Source organism: Penicillium lagena, assembly GCF_028827675.1.
Source record: "Penicillium lagena strain IBT 129212 chromosome Unknown utg000008l_segment0_segment0, whole genome shotgun sequence".
In the NCBI taxonomy this organism is placed as follows: domain Eukaryota; kingdom Fungi; phylum Ascomycota; class Eurotiomycetes; order Eurotiales; family Aspergillaceae; genus Penicillium; species Penicillium lagena.
Genome location: NW_026623229.1, coordinates 233,814 through 246,943, shown reverse-complemented (window position 1 = coordinate 246,943; position 13,130 = coordinate 233,814). Strand labels below are relative to the sequence as shown.

The following is a 13,130-nucleotide window of genomic DNA, read 5'->3' as shown; positions in this document are numbered from 1 at the left end:
AAAACCATACTGCCGTCCGTCACCGCTTGCTGTATCTGATACCGCCTCGACCGAGTCACATGATTCCTCTGGTCACGTGGCTTCCTACTGAATTCCGTTTAGCGGCGGCTACTAGTAGAGTAACTTTATTGGCATTGGATGACGCGTCCTGTCGATGCAGGGTCTGCGCGTGCAGCTTTGAAGGGAAAATCGCTGACAGCGCAAGTGGGCCCCCAGGCCAAGGAAAGCCAAGTTTGCCCTAAGCTAAAACCCTTCATACTTCATGATCTCACTTGGATACTGCAGAGAGGAACGAGTCAATTTCGGTGTAGCGACAGTCGTCTGTTGGATCTTCTTATTTAATCTAGTTCTACTTGCAGCTATAGAAGATATCAATAAATAATAATACATGCACCACAGTCAATAATCATCATCGTATTTTCCGTTGACGCAATGCCGCCCAGACCGTTGTTCCCTGCTTTGGCCAGCCTTTCTCCCTCGTTGCACTCCCCTTGACTCCACCACCTTCTCTTCCTCCTTCTTCTTCTTCTTCTTCTTCCTCCTCATCTTCTGGTCTTCTGTCCAACGCGCTTCTTTCCCCTTGCTCCTTCTTCTTCCCCCAGGCGCATTATTTCCTGACGCCATGGCCGTTGACGCCGTCACGCGGGACTAATCAACATGTTCCAAATCTCGCCGGACACTGGCCTCAAGGTCTGTGTGGGGTGAGTGCGATCTCCCTAGCTTGTACCAAGCCACCGACACTGACGCCTTTCCGTAGGATATTCCTGCTGAGCTCTCTCTTCCTCACCACGTCCTACAATGCCACCTTCGCCTTTGGTAGGTCCACATTCTACATTCAAAATAGAGAGGAATGGACTGACCATGTATAGACCGCCCGGTCGACACGGCCATCCTGGTGTGTATTCTTCTGGGCGTGGCTTTGATGATATGGGCTCGTTTGGTTCCATCAGTAAACCGGCCGCCATCGCCAACGCGCAAACCGTCTGGCAATCCCTTCCCCGACCAGTTTGAACTGCCTTCACGGAATCCATCACGGACCCAATCGCCGATATCCTCGCCATTATCGGCCTCGTCCCCTTTCTCGGTATCCTCGCCGGCTTCCGTCTTCAGTGGCTTTAGCAATCCAAACACTCCTCTTTCCTGGAGATCCCGATGGCAAGTCACCCAGTGGGCCAAGGTCGCTCTGCTGGCCGGACTATGCGGTCTACGCATTGAGACGTTCCGCCGGATCACGCTCCATACCGAATGCGCGCCCGCTACATATGAAGTAAGTTGTCCGAAATGCTCACCTGCAGCGCTCGATGTCTGATAGTCCTGTGCCATCAGTATGCCGTCCCTTTTGCCGTCTCTCTCTACGACTACTGGCGCAATCAGCGGTCTCGGAGACCGAGCGACTATATCCCTTTAGCGCAATCTGCGCAGCCACAATCGCCGTCTCTGTCTATTCCCAGCCGGGGTTTTCTGTCCTACCTATTCCAAGGCCGTTTGCGATTTGTGATAGCTGCCTCTTTGCTCTTGATTGGTGGCTGTTTGGCCTCATCGCTTCCGGCTGGACAACAGTCGACCTACATCTGTCCCGAGGTTGTTGGCGAGGCACTGCGCCTACGGACATACAAGATCTTAAACATCCTCCTCGACTCATTTCTTCTGATTGGTATCGCCGAGTTATGGCGCGAAATCAGTCGGATGCAAGAGTTGCAGCGAAGGCGCACATTGGTTTCTCTGGGAATCGGTCTATTTGTAAGTGAGAGACGGTCGTTTGTCTGTGTTAGTAGTCTAACTGTCGGCTTTAGGGCGTGGCCTTCGTTTGGACGATCATCGGGATTTTTGTGCAGCGTCACCTCCCTGAGCACAACGGTCAGCTATTTCTGGATGCAAAGTATTCGCGCAGTGCTCTGAGCCAAGCACTGCTGGCAGTCATTTTGGTGTTGTCAGCCTGGCATATTGTAAGTATTGCGCTGCATGTTTCGTGGGAAATAGTACTAAGTGGTTCAGCTGCCGCACTATGGCATCATTGGGGTGTCAATTCTGGCAGGGTTTGTCTTCATTTACACATTTTCCGTATCGACACTTTACGCAGAACCGGCGCCTTTCCCTTTCATCTCCCCCTTCTACGCCACCACCGCCTTGGGTACATCTTTGATGGGGGCTCTACTGTTCCTTGGTGCACAAGTTGCCTCCGAAAAGGAGACGAGACCTTTCCGCCGAACGAACATTGTCCTCCAAGTGCTATTTGTTTCGCTCTTTGGAATAGGTCTGTGGTTCGTCGTCAATAAAGAGAGACTAGTTCATTCCCACCCGATTGACGTGCTCATTCAAAATGGACGAATCAATCACCAGAACTTCCTAATACAAGCTAAGAGCAGTAACAACATTGAAGAGGCCGTCATGGAATATCGGCGGCGATACAATCAGCATCCACCACCAGGATTTGACAAATGGTATGAGTATGCGATCAATCGGTCCTCAGTTGTCATAGACGATTTCCCTCAGATCTATGACAATCTGCTTCCATTCCGGGCCCTGCGTCCCGATCAATTACGGGATATGACACACAAGCTCGCCACAAATCCATTCAATGATCTCGGTGCCATCAGTATTCGCAATGGGAAAGCTAGAGTGCAAGAGGGGATCAAGCCGACTCATGCTTGGATGGTGGTCGGGGCTGCAAATATGATTGAGAAGTTCTCTGAACACCTCCCGGACATGGATCTGGTCTTCAACTTGAATGATGAGCCTCGAGTCGCCGTGCCATATAGGAAGGCGAGAGCACTGAAACGGATTGTACATCACCAAACCCCCGTTCCCGAAGAGGAAATTGTCAACGGCTGGTCGATGGACCGAGATCAAGGCTGGGGCCCGATTGAGCCTGCTCACCAAACCAACGAGACGGTGTTTACGGACAGCTCATGGAGAGGAATATTCGACCCGTATGTGAGCGTAACCTGTCCACCGTCGTCCAAAGCGCGCTCTCGAAGGATTTGGGACCGCCACGATATATGTATCAGCTGCGCAGCCCCCGCACTCGATGGGCCAGTTCCCCTTGGACTTTAATCTCGCCTCCGATATTTGCCATCAACCAGATCTGGCTTTTCTTCACGGGCTGTTGTTATCTCCGGCCTCGTTCAAGGTCTCCCAGGAACTTGTGCCGGTGTTCAGCCAGAGTGCGCTATCCAGCTTCAGTGACATCCTGTTTCCAAGCCCGTGGAACTACATGGACAAAGTCGAATATAAACCCTCCAGGGAACATCCAGATCTCTCGTGGGTCAACAAAGAAAGCGATCTCTTCTGGATTGGCAGTACATCCGAGGGAGTCAGTCGCTTCGGCGAGTGGAAGGGTATGCCGCGACAACGGACCGCACACCTGATCAACAACAACACACATGGCCACGTCTCCGTTCTACTCCCAGCAGGTGAACCAGACTCATACCGCTACGAGGTTCTTTCTGGTAACGCACCAACCTCCCAACTCAATTTGCAAACAAACGTCCACCTCGCCGACCCACTCGTCCGCTGTGACGACTGCGAGCTCCAGCGCGCCGAAATGGGCACCGTGTCCTGGGTCGACTTCCAACAGCACTGGACCCACAAATTTCTCTTCGACCTCGACGGCGCCGGTTTCAGCGGCCGCTTCCTCCCCTTCCTCCAGAGCCACAGCCTCCCCTTGAAGACGGGGTTATTCCGACAATGGTTCGACTCGAGGATTACGTCATGGGTCCATTTCGTACCTGTTGATATTCGCCTGCACGGTCTCTGGAGTACCCTAGCTTATTTCACAGGTGTCTCATCCAACCATGTACCGAATCGCATGGAGGACCACCAGGAGCAGGGCCGCGTAATTGCTGAGGAGGGTCGCCAGTGGGTTGGGGACGCCCTACGCAAGGAAGATATGGAAATTTACTTCTTCCGCCTACTTCTGGAGTGGGGCCGTTTGACGGATGATCGGCGCGATGTGTTGGGCTACAAAGGTTAAAAATCTTTTGTCATAAAACATCATCATGTACATAATGTGTCTAATGATTTGCATGGCTGACATGGAGTCTGTTTGGGTGGGGCTTGGGGGCTAGATCTGGTTTTTGTTGTCTCTAATCTTCTTTCAGATTGAGTCTACTCCATTGTGGAGATGAATCTACGATGGGAACTAATAATAGAATATGCAGTGTGGGGTAAAGAACCTTAGGTCGGATTTGACAATCGTTCCGGTTTCAAAATGCAAAAGGCTGAGCGCAGGTATTCACAAAAATGATAGCAGGAAGAGACATAACACGGAACAATCGTTACCCATATATCAAAGCTGAAATGCGACATGATCAAAAGCAAAGTTGAGAAATATAACACCGTTGGAAATCCAACACCGCCAAGAACTTTCCAAGCAAAAAAGAAGAAGCAAGATGGAGATACCAGATCCCCCCCGTCTACGCGAAGTAGTTCAGACGGTCACGGCGGTACTTGCCGCGCATGGGGGTGGGAGGAGAGCGGACGCGCTTGGGGGCACTCATGCGACGGTTATTAGCCATGTTGGCGTCGCGCTTGGTGGCGGAGGTATCCTGATAGACCTGGAGGCCGTTGATGCTCCAGTAGGTATCCTCGAAAGCAGTGGGGTTGTTGCCGACGTAGTCGTTGCAGCTGCTGTCGAGCGCGGAGCAGACCGCGTCTGAGCTCCAGACTGCACCGGCCCATTGGCCGCAGAAGGTGATATCGAAGATGATCGACATGTCCGAGAAGTGCTCGCTAAAGTCGCAGTCGCCGGCAAACGCAGCAGCGGGCTCGCCCCATCCCGAAGGATCGGGGGCACCGCTCGTGATGTCAGAGGGGATACCCGTGTCGCGGCCGAAGAACCAGATGTTGATGCCCGAGTCGGTCCACTCCGTGGCGTAGACGCCGCCGCCAATATCGTTGAATCCCGTGCCGTAGGACTGGGTGTTCGGGTTGGAGATACCGCAGCCGGCGTTGTTACTCTGGCCGGCAGCGTCGACATAGCAGTCGCTAGTGCTCAAGGTACCGGTAAAGCCAGAGTTGTTGATCGAACAGCCGTCCGTCGTGTGTAGGGTCATCGAGTCGGTAGACTGGTCGTTGACGCCTTCGATGATATCGATCTCGCCATTGTCGGGCCAGGTGCCAGAGCCGAGAAGCCAGCTATAGCGTATAATTAGAGTCTTGTTGCTTTAGCTATAGATTTCAAAAACTTACAAGGCAGGCCACGAGCCACAGGCGCTAGCGGGCATGTGTCCTAGGTCGAGGATGAACAGGCCCTGGGTGTAGGTGTTTGTGCTCGAGATGCGCACGCTATTGCGACCCGTCGTGGTCACGGACGAGTTGTCAACCCCGATGTAGACAGCGCCACCATTGGCAGAGATAAGGCCATCAGACTCGGCGGTGCCCTGGTCCACATAGCTGACGAAACCGGAAGTTGGGTCGGTGCCCGTGAAGAAGTCGAATTGGTCAAAGAATGAGTCCGTATTGCCATAGTCGTCCAGCAACGTATAGCCAGCGGAGCTGAGGTGGGCGAAGAGGCCCACCGTGGAAAGGAGGGTATGCATATACATGTTGAGTATGTTTGTTCAAGAAAGTAAACGGGTATCTGTCAAAGAACCCCTGTAGCAGACACAGTCTGTATATAAAATCAAATAGATCCAACTAGGGACCACAAGAAGGAATGATACACCGGGCTGGTGAAAAAGGATTGTATAGACCAAGAAGATCACAAAGGAAGGACGCGTGGGAAGGAAAATATTTCAGATGGCGGCGGCGGACTTATTATAGCTAATTCAGTTGTACGGGTCCGGACCCCTGCCGACAGGTGAAAAGTGAACCACATGGGACCACATGGTGGCGTGTTGCAGGCGCCATCTAGCCCCGGCCCACTTGATAGAGTAGGCGGAGGTGGGTTCCCTTCAGGGACAATGGATCGAACGGGATCCGGGCTAGAACGAGGATCCACCCTCTTTGCTTGATAACACAGTAGATAGTGCGGGAATATTTATCCACTGGGACGGACCCACTTCCAGACGAAGAAGACAACCAGGCAGCCAGAATGATAACACTTGACAGACAAAGAGGTGTCAGGCGCCCGGCGCATCTGGCCACACCCCGCGACCTGACGACACGCAGTGGGTTTTTTTTTCTGTGACAGCCCTCACACTCTTGATCTCTCTGACAATATTCTCAAACAAACTCGAAACCACGGCGTTTCGGAACCAGAGACGAGCGCGTACCGGTTGGTGCCTGACTCGCCGTCGCCCCTGACCGGAAAAGGTAACGTTGGTGGCGAACAAGCCAGGTCAGCGCGCTGACTGGCTAGACCCTGACGCAGATCCGTAGAAAATCTCCGCGGGCCAGGGGCGGGCTTATGGGTGGCGGCAAGGGGATCGGCAAAATGGGAGCAGCAGAAGCCGTTCGTTTTCGGTGCTGACGGAGATCCAGTCCACAGGTTTGCAAGATTGCTCATCAGGGTCCATCTGGAAGAGGCTGTGTCTTGATTGCTGCCCCCAAATGGTGTAATGTTCGCTATCTTTAGAGTTAAAGTGGCGAACACAGCATAACTACCACTGGGGCCAAAAACCCATCAAAAAGACAGCAGATTCTGATCACAAAGCCAAAATTCAAAAATAGGATACATACCTACATACAAGAGTCAGCTCGCACGCCGATCGCAATCCGAAACAATGCGGATACTGTACCAGTTTGCTTGCAGTAGTACTAGAGTGCATACCGTGCATTCCTGACTGAAAACTTCCCCCAAAACGGAACTCAGCACCGGCACCAGCGCGCAGTCTAATTGCTGCCAATGTCCTCTTTGGGAAAGGTGGTTGGCCCGAAACCGTTCTAAAATCCTTCAATGCGACCCTCATCGGACCACGGTCACCCCAGCACTAGTTACAAGTAGATGGATAAAAGCCGACGGGTTGCATTGGCAAATAGCGTCCGCTTGGTTTAGTTGTTTCTAGAGGTATAAGTGTCGGAACGGTGCAACTATCGGCATGGATTAGCATGGATTAGGCTTCTCGGCACATGGTCTAGATGCATGGAAACTATAAGGATTGCTACGATCGAGATGATCTTCCAACCAGAACTTCCCTTGTGCAGGGACACTAAATTAAAATAGAAAAAAAAAAAAAATAGGACTATGTACATGCGGGGCAGAACAACTCGACTCCCGACCACTCGGACAAGGCACGCTCGTGACGAAACACTCGTGGCTGCCGGTCCCGTCCCGCGGACGAACTACTGATGGCCTCCAGCACACACTGCCGGTGGTAGAGGTGCCGACAAGAGAATACGACGGCGGGCTGCAGCACTACCCCGGACTCCGCGCTCTCTCTGGCCAAAGTGCCGTACTCCGTGCCGTCAACGGCCAACGGTGAGTTTGAAGCATGCATCGGATGCAACGGCTGCTCAGAACCTACGACGGAGGCGGCCGCTTTCCCTTTCCCCCGTTCCAAGGCAGGATCGTATCCGTCCTCAAGTCGCTTAGCAATGCGACGTTTGCTTTCGTCACCCTGTTTCTTTTCCCATGCCGACCAGTGTGCAGACCCGACGCTGGGACCCCAGATGCGTTGATGGCAGATTTCGCAGACCTGGCCGCGAGGTCGCCAGCCTTGCTGTCGCAGACGGGTGACCTCGTCCACGTGCACGAAGAGGTCCCGGTCCAGCATGCCGTTGGCCAGAGTCAGCAGGGACGTCTCATAGGAGTACGCGGAGAAGATGGAGGCCAGCACCGCGCGCAGCTCCAGTAGCGACGGCGACCAGCTCGCAGCCTGAGTGAGAAACGCACGCAAGATCCGAAGAAAGGACAGATCAGTCCGCTCGGGGGTCGAGGGACCACCGCCTTTGACGGTGCTGGAGAGTAGGGCTGTGAAGACCTGCTGTACCAGCATGCGGAAGGAGGTTGTCAACCGGCCGGTGTCACCTCCGAGAGACTCGGTGACCTGAGCAGTTTGATCCCGCAGGAGCCCGAATACATTGCTGGCGATGCGAACCACTGCCTCAATGAGATCAAGCCAAAGGTTCTCGTCGAACGCTAGACCCTGATCTGCCACGCCGCGTTTTCCATTCGTCCCACCCGTCCGCGAATTTTTGGCGGCCTTTGTCTGGCCCTGGCAGAGCCAGGTTCCGACTCCAGCATATTTGTTGAGAGACTCAATAAGGTCGTCAATCGCCTCGGCTGTACTGGCAGAGTCGGGACTGTCACCCAGGCTCTGGAGAATTCCCACCAAACCGGATTCGAGTGTGCCCAAATGAGTAATGAGACGGTCCAACGCCACTCGTACTTGACCTTGTCGTGCAAGAAGGATAATCGCGGCGTCGATAGCTCCGCTCTCCTCGATAGCCGGCAGCAGTTCTTCAAGGTGGATGTCGCCGACCCGCAGGCCATCAACAAAGTCTGCGACGTGGGCCGGATTGTACTTGCATAGCAGCTGCACGTAGCGTTCGACCATCCAGTTTTCGACTGGGGGCGGGGCCCGACCTTCCACGCTGATTTGGGCCTGCGGCTCGACAAGGACCAGTAGATACTGATATTGCTGGTAGGTGTCCTCTTCCAGTATGTGGAGGAATGTCTCGTGTGTGTCGGGAGCCAGATCTTGCATGGTCTGAGCGGTTCGCTTGACGTCGATGGCAGCCACTTCCTTGGCATGGCTCTTCACCATGTCCACCACATCCCGTCTCTGTTTTTTACCTAGTCCGGACCCCGCGCGAAGACAATCTTGTAAACTTGTAAAGATAGCCTCCCTGTCATGCGGGTCTTCAAGGTATGTCAAGATCCACTGAGGGTATTGCTTTTCAGAACGGTAGGTCGATTTCAAGATTCGGAAGAAGCGTGCCTCTCTGAAGAGCGGGATCATGCTCTGGATGTCAGGTGGGTGGTAGAATGACAACAAGTATTCCGCGCTCAATTCACAGTCGTCGACCATGTCCGGGTCCGGATAGTGGCATAGTCGCCCAAGCACTTGATGAAGGGTCGTGCCCGAAAGAAGAATATACTGAGGGTATTTGGGAAGATTGCGCGCAACAAACATGTCCAAGTAGATGGTATCAGAAGAAGTGAAGAACGCCGTATTCATAACTTGAAGCAAAATGCTGACGAGATATTGTCGGTTGATCGACACGCCTGAAGAAGGAGCGTCCTCAGCGTCGGATTCGTTCAGGAAGCTGTCCTCAAAAGCTTCGTTGAGCATACTCATGAAACTGGATGAATCGTATTTGAGCATCGTCCGAAGCTGAGAAAACGAGTCTGCACCCTCGGAGGTATCGCCGGTGCCAGACAGGCGGCCTGAAAATAGATATTGGTACAAGACCGTTTTGGCCCGTAGTGCCTCGGCGTCATCCATCGCGTCTCCTGTTGGATAGACGCGCCCTGTAAGGATGAAGGATAGGTAAGGAAACATCTTCATCGCGTTCGTGTGCCTTTTCATTTCAACGGCATAATCACCATTGACGAGAGGTTCAGTGGAAGACGGGATAAACTGGATCAACTCCTCCAGAGGCCCAACATAGTCCATAAGACAGCGGTTCCAGACGTATATATAGGCATCGTACAGATTATGCTGCTTGCAGAGCGTGGTGACCTGGTCAATGTCCATGGTTGTCGTGTCGAGGAGGCAGATTATCTCCTCCAAACGGCCAGCTGAGTGTGTCGTGATGAAATGGTTGATGAGGGCCTTGACGGCAGTCGGAGGCAGCGATCGAATGGTCCCATCGGTAATTCGGGGCTCGAGAGCATCCAAGAAGATCCCCGAGGATTCTTGCTCCTCATACCAGTTGAAAACTTCCTCCCAAAGAAAGTCGATGTCGTCCATGTGGATACAAGCGGCGATCGATACGTCCGCAAGTTGCTCGAGATCCTGATTTTCAAGTCGCCCATTGTCTGCTTCAGCGTTTCGACCGAAGGCGTACTTGAGCGATGCCGAGATCATTTCCAGAAGCTTCTCCTGGACAAGTGGCTGTCGCAAAGCATCCTCCTCGGGGAGACCCACAGTGAGCTTCTCGCCATCGCCTGTGTAGTACAACGTCGCCAATCGAATTGCTTCAATGAAATCACCGGCTTCCATGAGTGCAAGCAGCCGGTCAGCCCAGTTTGACAGACTGCCGACAAGGGCTTCGTTGTAACCGAGCAGGAACAAGCGCCCTTTGTAGGCACGAAAGCTCATATAAAATGCGTCCGCAACCACGCCATGCATCGATGTGTCTTCTTCATCCAGCTGCTCGACCAGGTTGTGCAGCTGCGATGAAAAGAAGTCGGTGTGATAGACATGTCGGTAGGCAAGGTCAATTGAGTCTGTGACATGCATAGAATAATCCTCAAGAATCAAAAGTCGCTGCGTGATGGTGAAGATTGCGAGGACGGAACGGCTTAACCATTGGACAGCCACGATGGCTTCATCCGCCTTCCACCTGCTCCGCGCTCTGAAGACCAGGCTCGGAGGGCGATCTTTATCCACGGGTTCATCTGTTTCGGCTTCAGTCACTTCCAAAATGGTCAACACGTTTGACCAGCAGTAGACAAGCTTCGTGTTCGATGTTTGGCTATCTTTGCCCTTCAGTCGTATTGCCGGGAACCATGCCAGGGCCCCGGTCATGGCACTATGAGCGGCAACTTCCTTTGGGCGCGACGCTTTGTGCTGGGTTTGAGCGACCGGGGTGGTGGACACGATGACCAGGAGATAGGGCGTCAGCAAAGCAACAAGACCCAATGAATCAGTGCGCTGTTCCACGTTGCCGAGAGGAGAGAGGCGAAAAAGCAAGAACCGAACTGGGTTTCCGCCGGCGGGTTTCCTCAGGGGCAATCGAGGGATATCGGCCCAGAATCCGAGTCGTCTTCACCGTCCGTGCTACTGCTCCCATGCCCCGCGTGGCCAGGTGTGAAAATGCCATCCCCTGTTTGTCGGCCGACACAATTGCAGTGCGCCGTGTTCCGAGGAACCCAACATGAATGACCGATACGCTCGACAGATGGCCGTCGGAAATGCGGTTCTCGACCTGGTCCGCTGGAATTGGAGGGATGTGGAGGAAGGGACGCGCGGGCCGCGAGATTTCCCACGTAAAGATATCCCCAGTGTCATGTCCTCCGGCGACAGTCGAATGGTCCGCAGAAAGAGCCAACGAAGTAATCGCGCCGCATTCCACAGCTAGAGTGACGTTGTTAGTGTTTGACATTCACTCATAGTCGTGTTTCTGGACCAACCTTTTGTGCCGTTGCCAATGATCGCCTTCAAACTCTGCTGATAGTCAAAGACAAGGATAATCCCTTTAGACGTTCCTATCACTATGGTTGTAGATATGGCTAGGCAAGTTGGTCGTCCAAAATTGCGCTTTCCGATTTCCGAGAATGCCTGTCCGGTAATTTTCCGTAGCTTGGTCCATCGCACGACATCCCAAGGCCCTTGGACTGGCTCAGTGTCTAATTCGGGGCTTGGAGAGACCTGGCTTGCGATGGAGGAGTGTCGGGAGTGGAGGTGGGCGAGGAAGGGTGATCCCGGCGCACTCAATGGCAATGAGGATAAGCGGGACTGAAAGCGAAGGTCGAAGGGACGGTGGGCCGGGCTTGGGCTGGCGCGTGGAGAGCCTCGGAGTGCCAGAGCACTGCTGCTTTGGGAGGATGGAAGAGAGTCCTAGGATCAATCAGACCAATGATCAAGCTATCCGCGGGGGGTGACTGACATGTAAGGATGGGGTGTCGTCGGGGGTCGAAGCCGTCTCATCCACACTGCCCGGCGCCGCGGTTAGTTCGCCATATTGTGTTTTCCGCAGTCCTCTCTGATGAGCACCCGGTTCCACCGTCTTCTCCGAAGCTTGGTCGGGCGCGTCGTCGTCTACCGTGTCCAGTTCGGCGTCGGAGGCCCCGGCAGAGGGCTTGGGATGATCGAGAGCATCACGGTCGGGCTGCGGAGGAAGGTTCTCTGATTGGTTCTCGGCGCCCAGGTCAAGCTCATCCTCTCGTGTCCGGGCCTCACTGCTCTCCATCATCGAGCCCATGAGCAAGATCTCCGACTGACCATTGCTCCCGGTGGTTGTCAGGGGAAGGGAGGGGCTATTATATCCAATACAGGGGGGGTAGTCGCAGAGGGAGGAAGCCACCGGAAGGCCAGCGCAGGTGGACAGAGACAACGATGGAAACGAAGGGATGGGGGGGGAAGTTGAGGCTCCGAGATGATGACGGGGAAGTCGAGCTCGCCGAGCGCCCCACAGCCCAGGTACTCGTGTTTACTCACCAAGTACTTGTCTGTACAAGCACATCGCATTCAATTAAATGGGTCGTATATTCAACGGATATAGTGATTAGTGCGGAAGCGAAATTATCCAAAGAAATAGTTGGTGACATACATACTATGGTTAGTGCCTGGTATGTTGGGTGTCAGTTTCTGCCTGATCCAACAGGCGTCTACTTGCAGGTTGCCCTACTTGGACGGTCGATTCTTGACGATACTGTATCCAGGCCAAGACGCTGCCAGATACGCTGCTACCAGGACCTGGGCAGACACGCCGTGCACTTCACACACCCAGCGTCGATGGATCTGTCCCCGCGTATCGGAATCTTGACACCCCTCTCCCTTCTGGGTCCAAATCCTGCACATCCCTGAGCCGAATGCGACTCCGGGGCTGCCGATAGTGTTGTACCTGCGGGAGCAAAGCTCGGACTACGCCGTGCGACTAACTCCAGTAAGCTTCCAGGATCTCTGATGATCTGCAGTTACATCCCATCCCACCATCAGACCCCCCGGTCACCGGGCGAGGCGCGTGTGCGACACCATGCCCTATCACCGAGCCGCGCGGGCATGGGGCGTCGTTTGGATCAGTTGGCCTGCATTCCTTTTTCTTCCTTTTCCCACGCTGCTTGTCCTGGTTCGGTCATCGATCGACACCATGCGGAATGCGACCTTCCTCGGCAAGGGCATGAGCTTATCATTCTGTGGCACGCGTGGTTGTGGTCTGGTCATGTCGTGCCGTGACTCGCTGCTTATATAGGAAGCATGCTCTCCCAGACAGAAGTCTGTGTCTGATGTGCCAAGGGAAACCAACCCTGCCTCTCTTATCCACCATGTCTCCGAACTATACACGACTCACGGGAGCCCTGCTCAGCGGGCTCCTGCTCCTGCAACCCGCCTCAGCAGTGCCAGGCTGGATGTTCGCCC

The 13,130-nt window shown here is 53.9% G+C and overlaps 6 protein-coding genes across 6 annotated transcripts; 3 read left to right on the top strand and 3 right to left on the bottom strand.

The window, feature by feature from the left end:
• Positions 1–657: 657 nt before the first annotated feature.
• Positions 658–3,973, top strand: N7510_010633 (putative capsular associated protein; the record flags this gene model as incomplete). The annotated part of the gene is made up of 7 exons (XM_056982558.1): positions 658–701; positions 758–816; positions 870–1,267; positions 1,327–1,740; positions 1,794–1,946; positions 1,996–2,934; positions 3,017–3,973. 7 exons carry the CDS (start codon positions 658–660, stop codon positions 3,971–3,973), a joined length of 2,964 nt encoding a protein of 987 aa, XP_056828052.1.
• Positions 3,974–4,415: 442 nt separating this feature from the next.
• N7510_010632 (glycoside hydrolase family 16 protein) lies at positions 4,416–5,546 on the bottom strand (the record flags this gene model as incomplete). Its single annotated transcript, XM_056982557.1, has 2 exons — positions 4,416–5,136; positions 5,191–5,546. 2 exons carry the CDS (start codon positions 5,544–5,546, stop codon positions 4,416–4,418), a joined length of 1,077 nt encoding a protein of 358 aa, XP_056828051.1.
• A 590-nt stretch (positions 5,547–6,136) lies between these two features.
• On the bottom strand, positions 6,137–6,448 carry N7510_010631 (uncharacterized protein; the record flags this gene model as incomplete). Its single annotated transcript, XM_056982556.1, has 1 exon — positions 6,137–6,448. One exon carries the CDS (start codon positions 6,446–6,448, stop codon positions 6,137–6,139), a length of 312 nt encoding a protein of 103 aa, XP_056828050.1.
• A 676-nt stretch (positions 6,449–7,124) lies between these two features.
• Positions 7,125–11,973, bottom strand: N7510_010630 (CORVET complex membrane-binding subunit VPS8; the record flags this gene model as incomplete). The annotated part of the gene is made up of 4 exons (XM_056982555.1): positions 7,125–10,703; positions 10,747–11,126; positions 11,183–11,609; positions 11,659–11,973. 4 exons carry the CDS (start codon positions 11,971–11,973, stop codon positions 7,125–7,127), a joined length of 4,701 nt encoding a protein of 1,566 aa, XP_056828049.1.
• Positions 11,974–12,326: 353 nt separating this feature from the next.
• N7510_010629 (uncharacterized protein) lies at positions 12,327–12,578 on the top strand (the record flags this gene model as incomplete). The annotated part of the gene is made up of 1 exon (XM_056982554.1): positions 12,327–12,578. The coding sequence occupies one exon, from the start codon at positions 12,327–12,329 to the stop codon at positions 12,576–12,578; it is 252 nt and encodes an 83-aa protein (XP_056828048.1).
• A 169-nt stretch (positions 12,579–12,747) lies between these two features.
• On the top strand, positions 12,748–12,963 carry N7510_010628 (uncharacterized protein; the record flags this gene model as incomplete). The annotated part of the gene is made up of 1 exon (XM_056982553.1): positions 12,748–12,963. The coding sequence occupies one exon, from the start codon at positions 12,748–12,750 to the stop codon at positions 12,961–12,963; it is 216 nt and encodes a 71-aa protein (XP_056828047.1).
• Between the last annotated feature and the right edge of the window lie 167 nt (positions 12,964–13,130).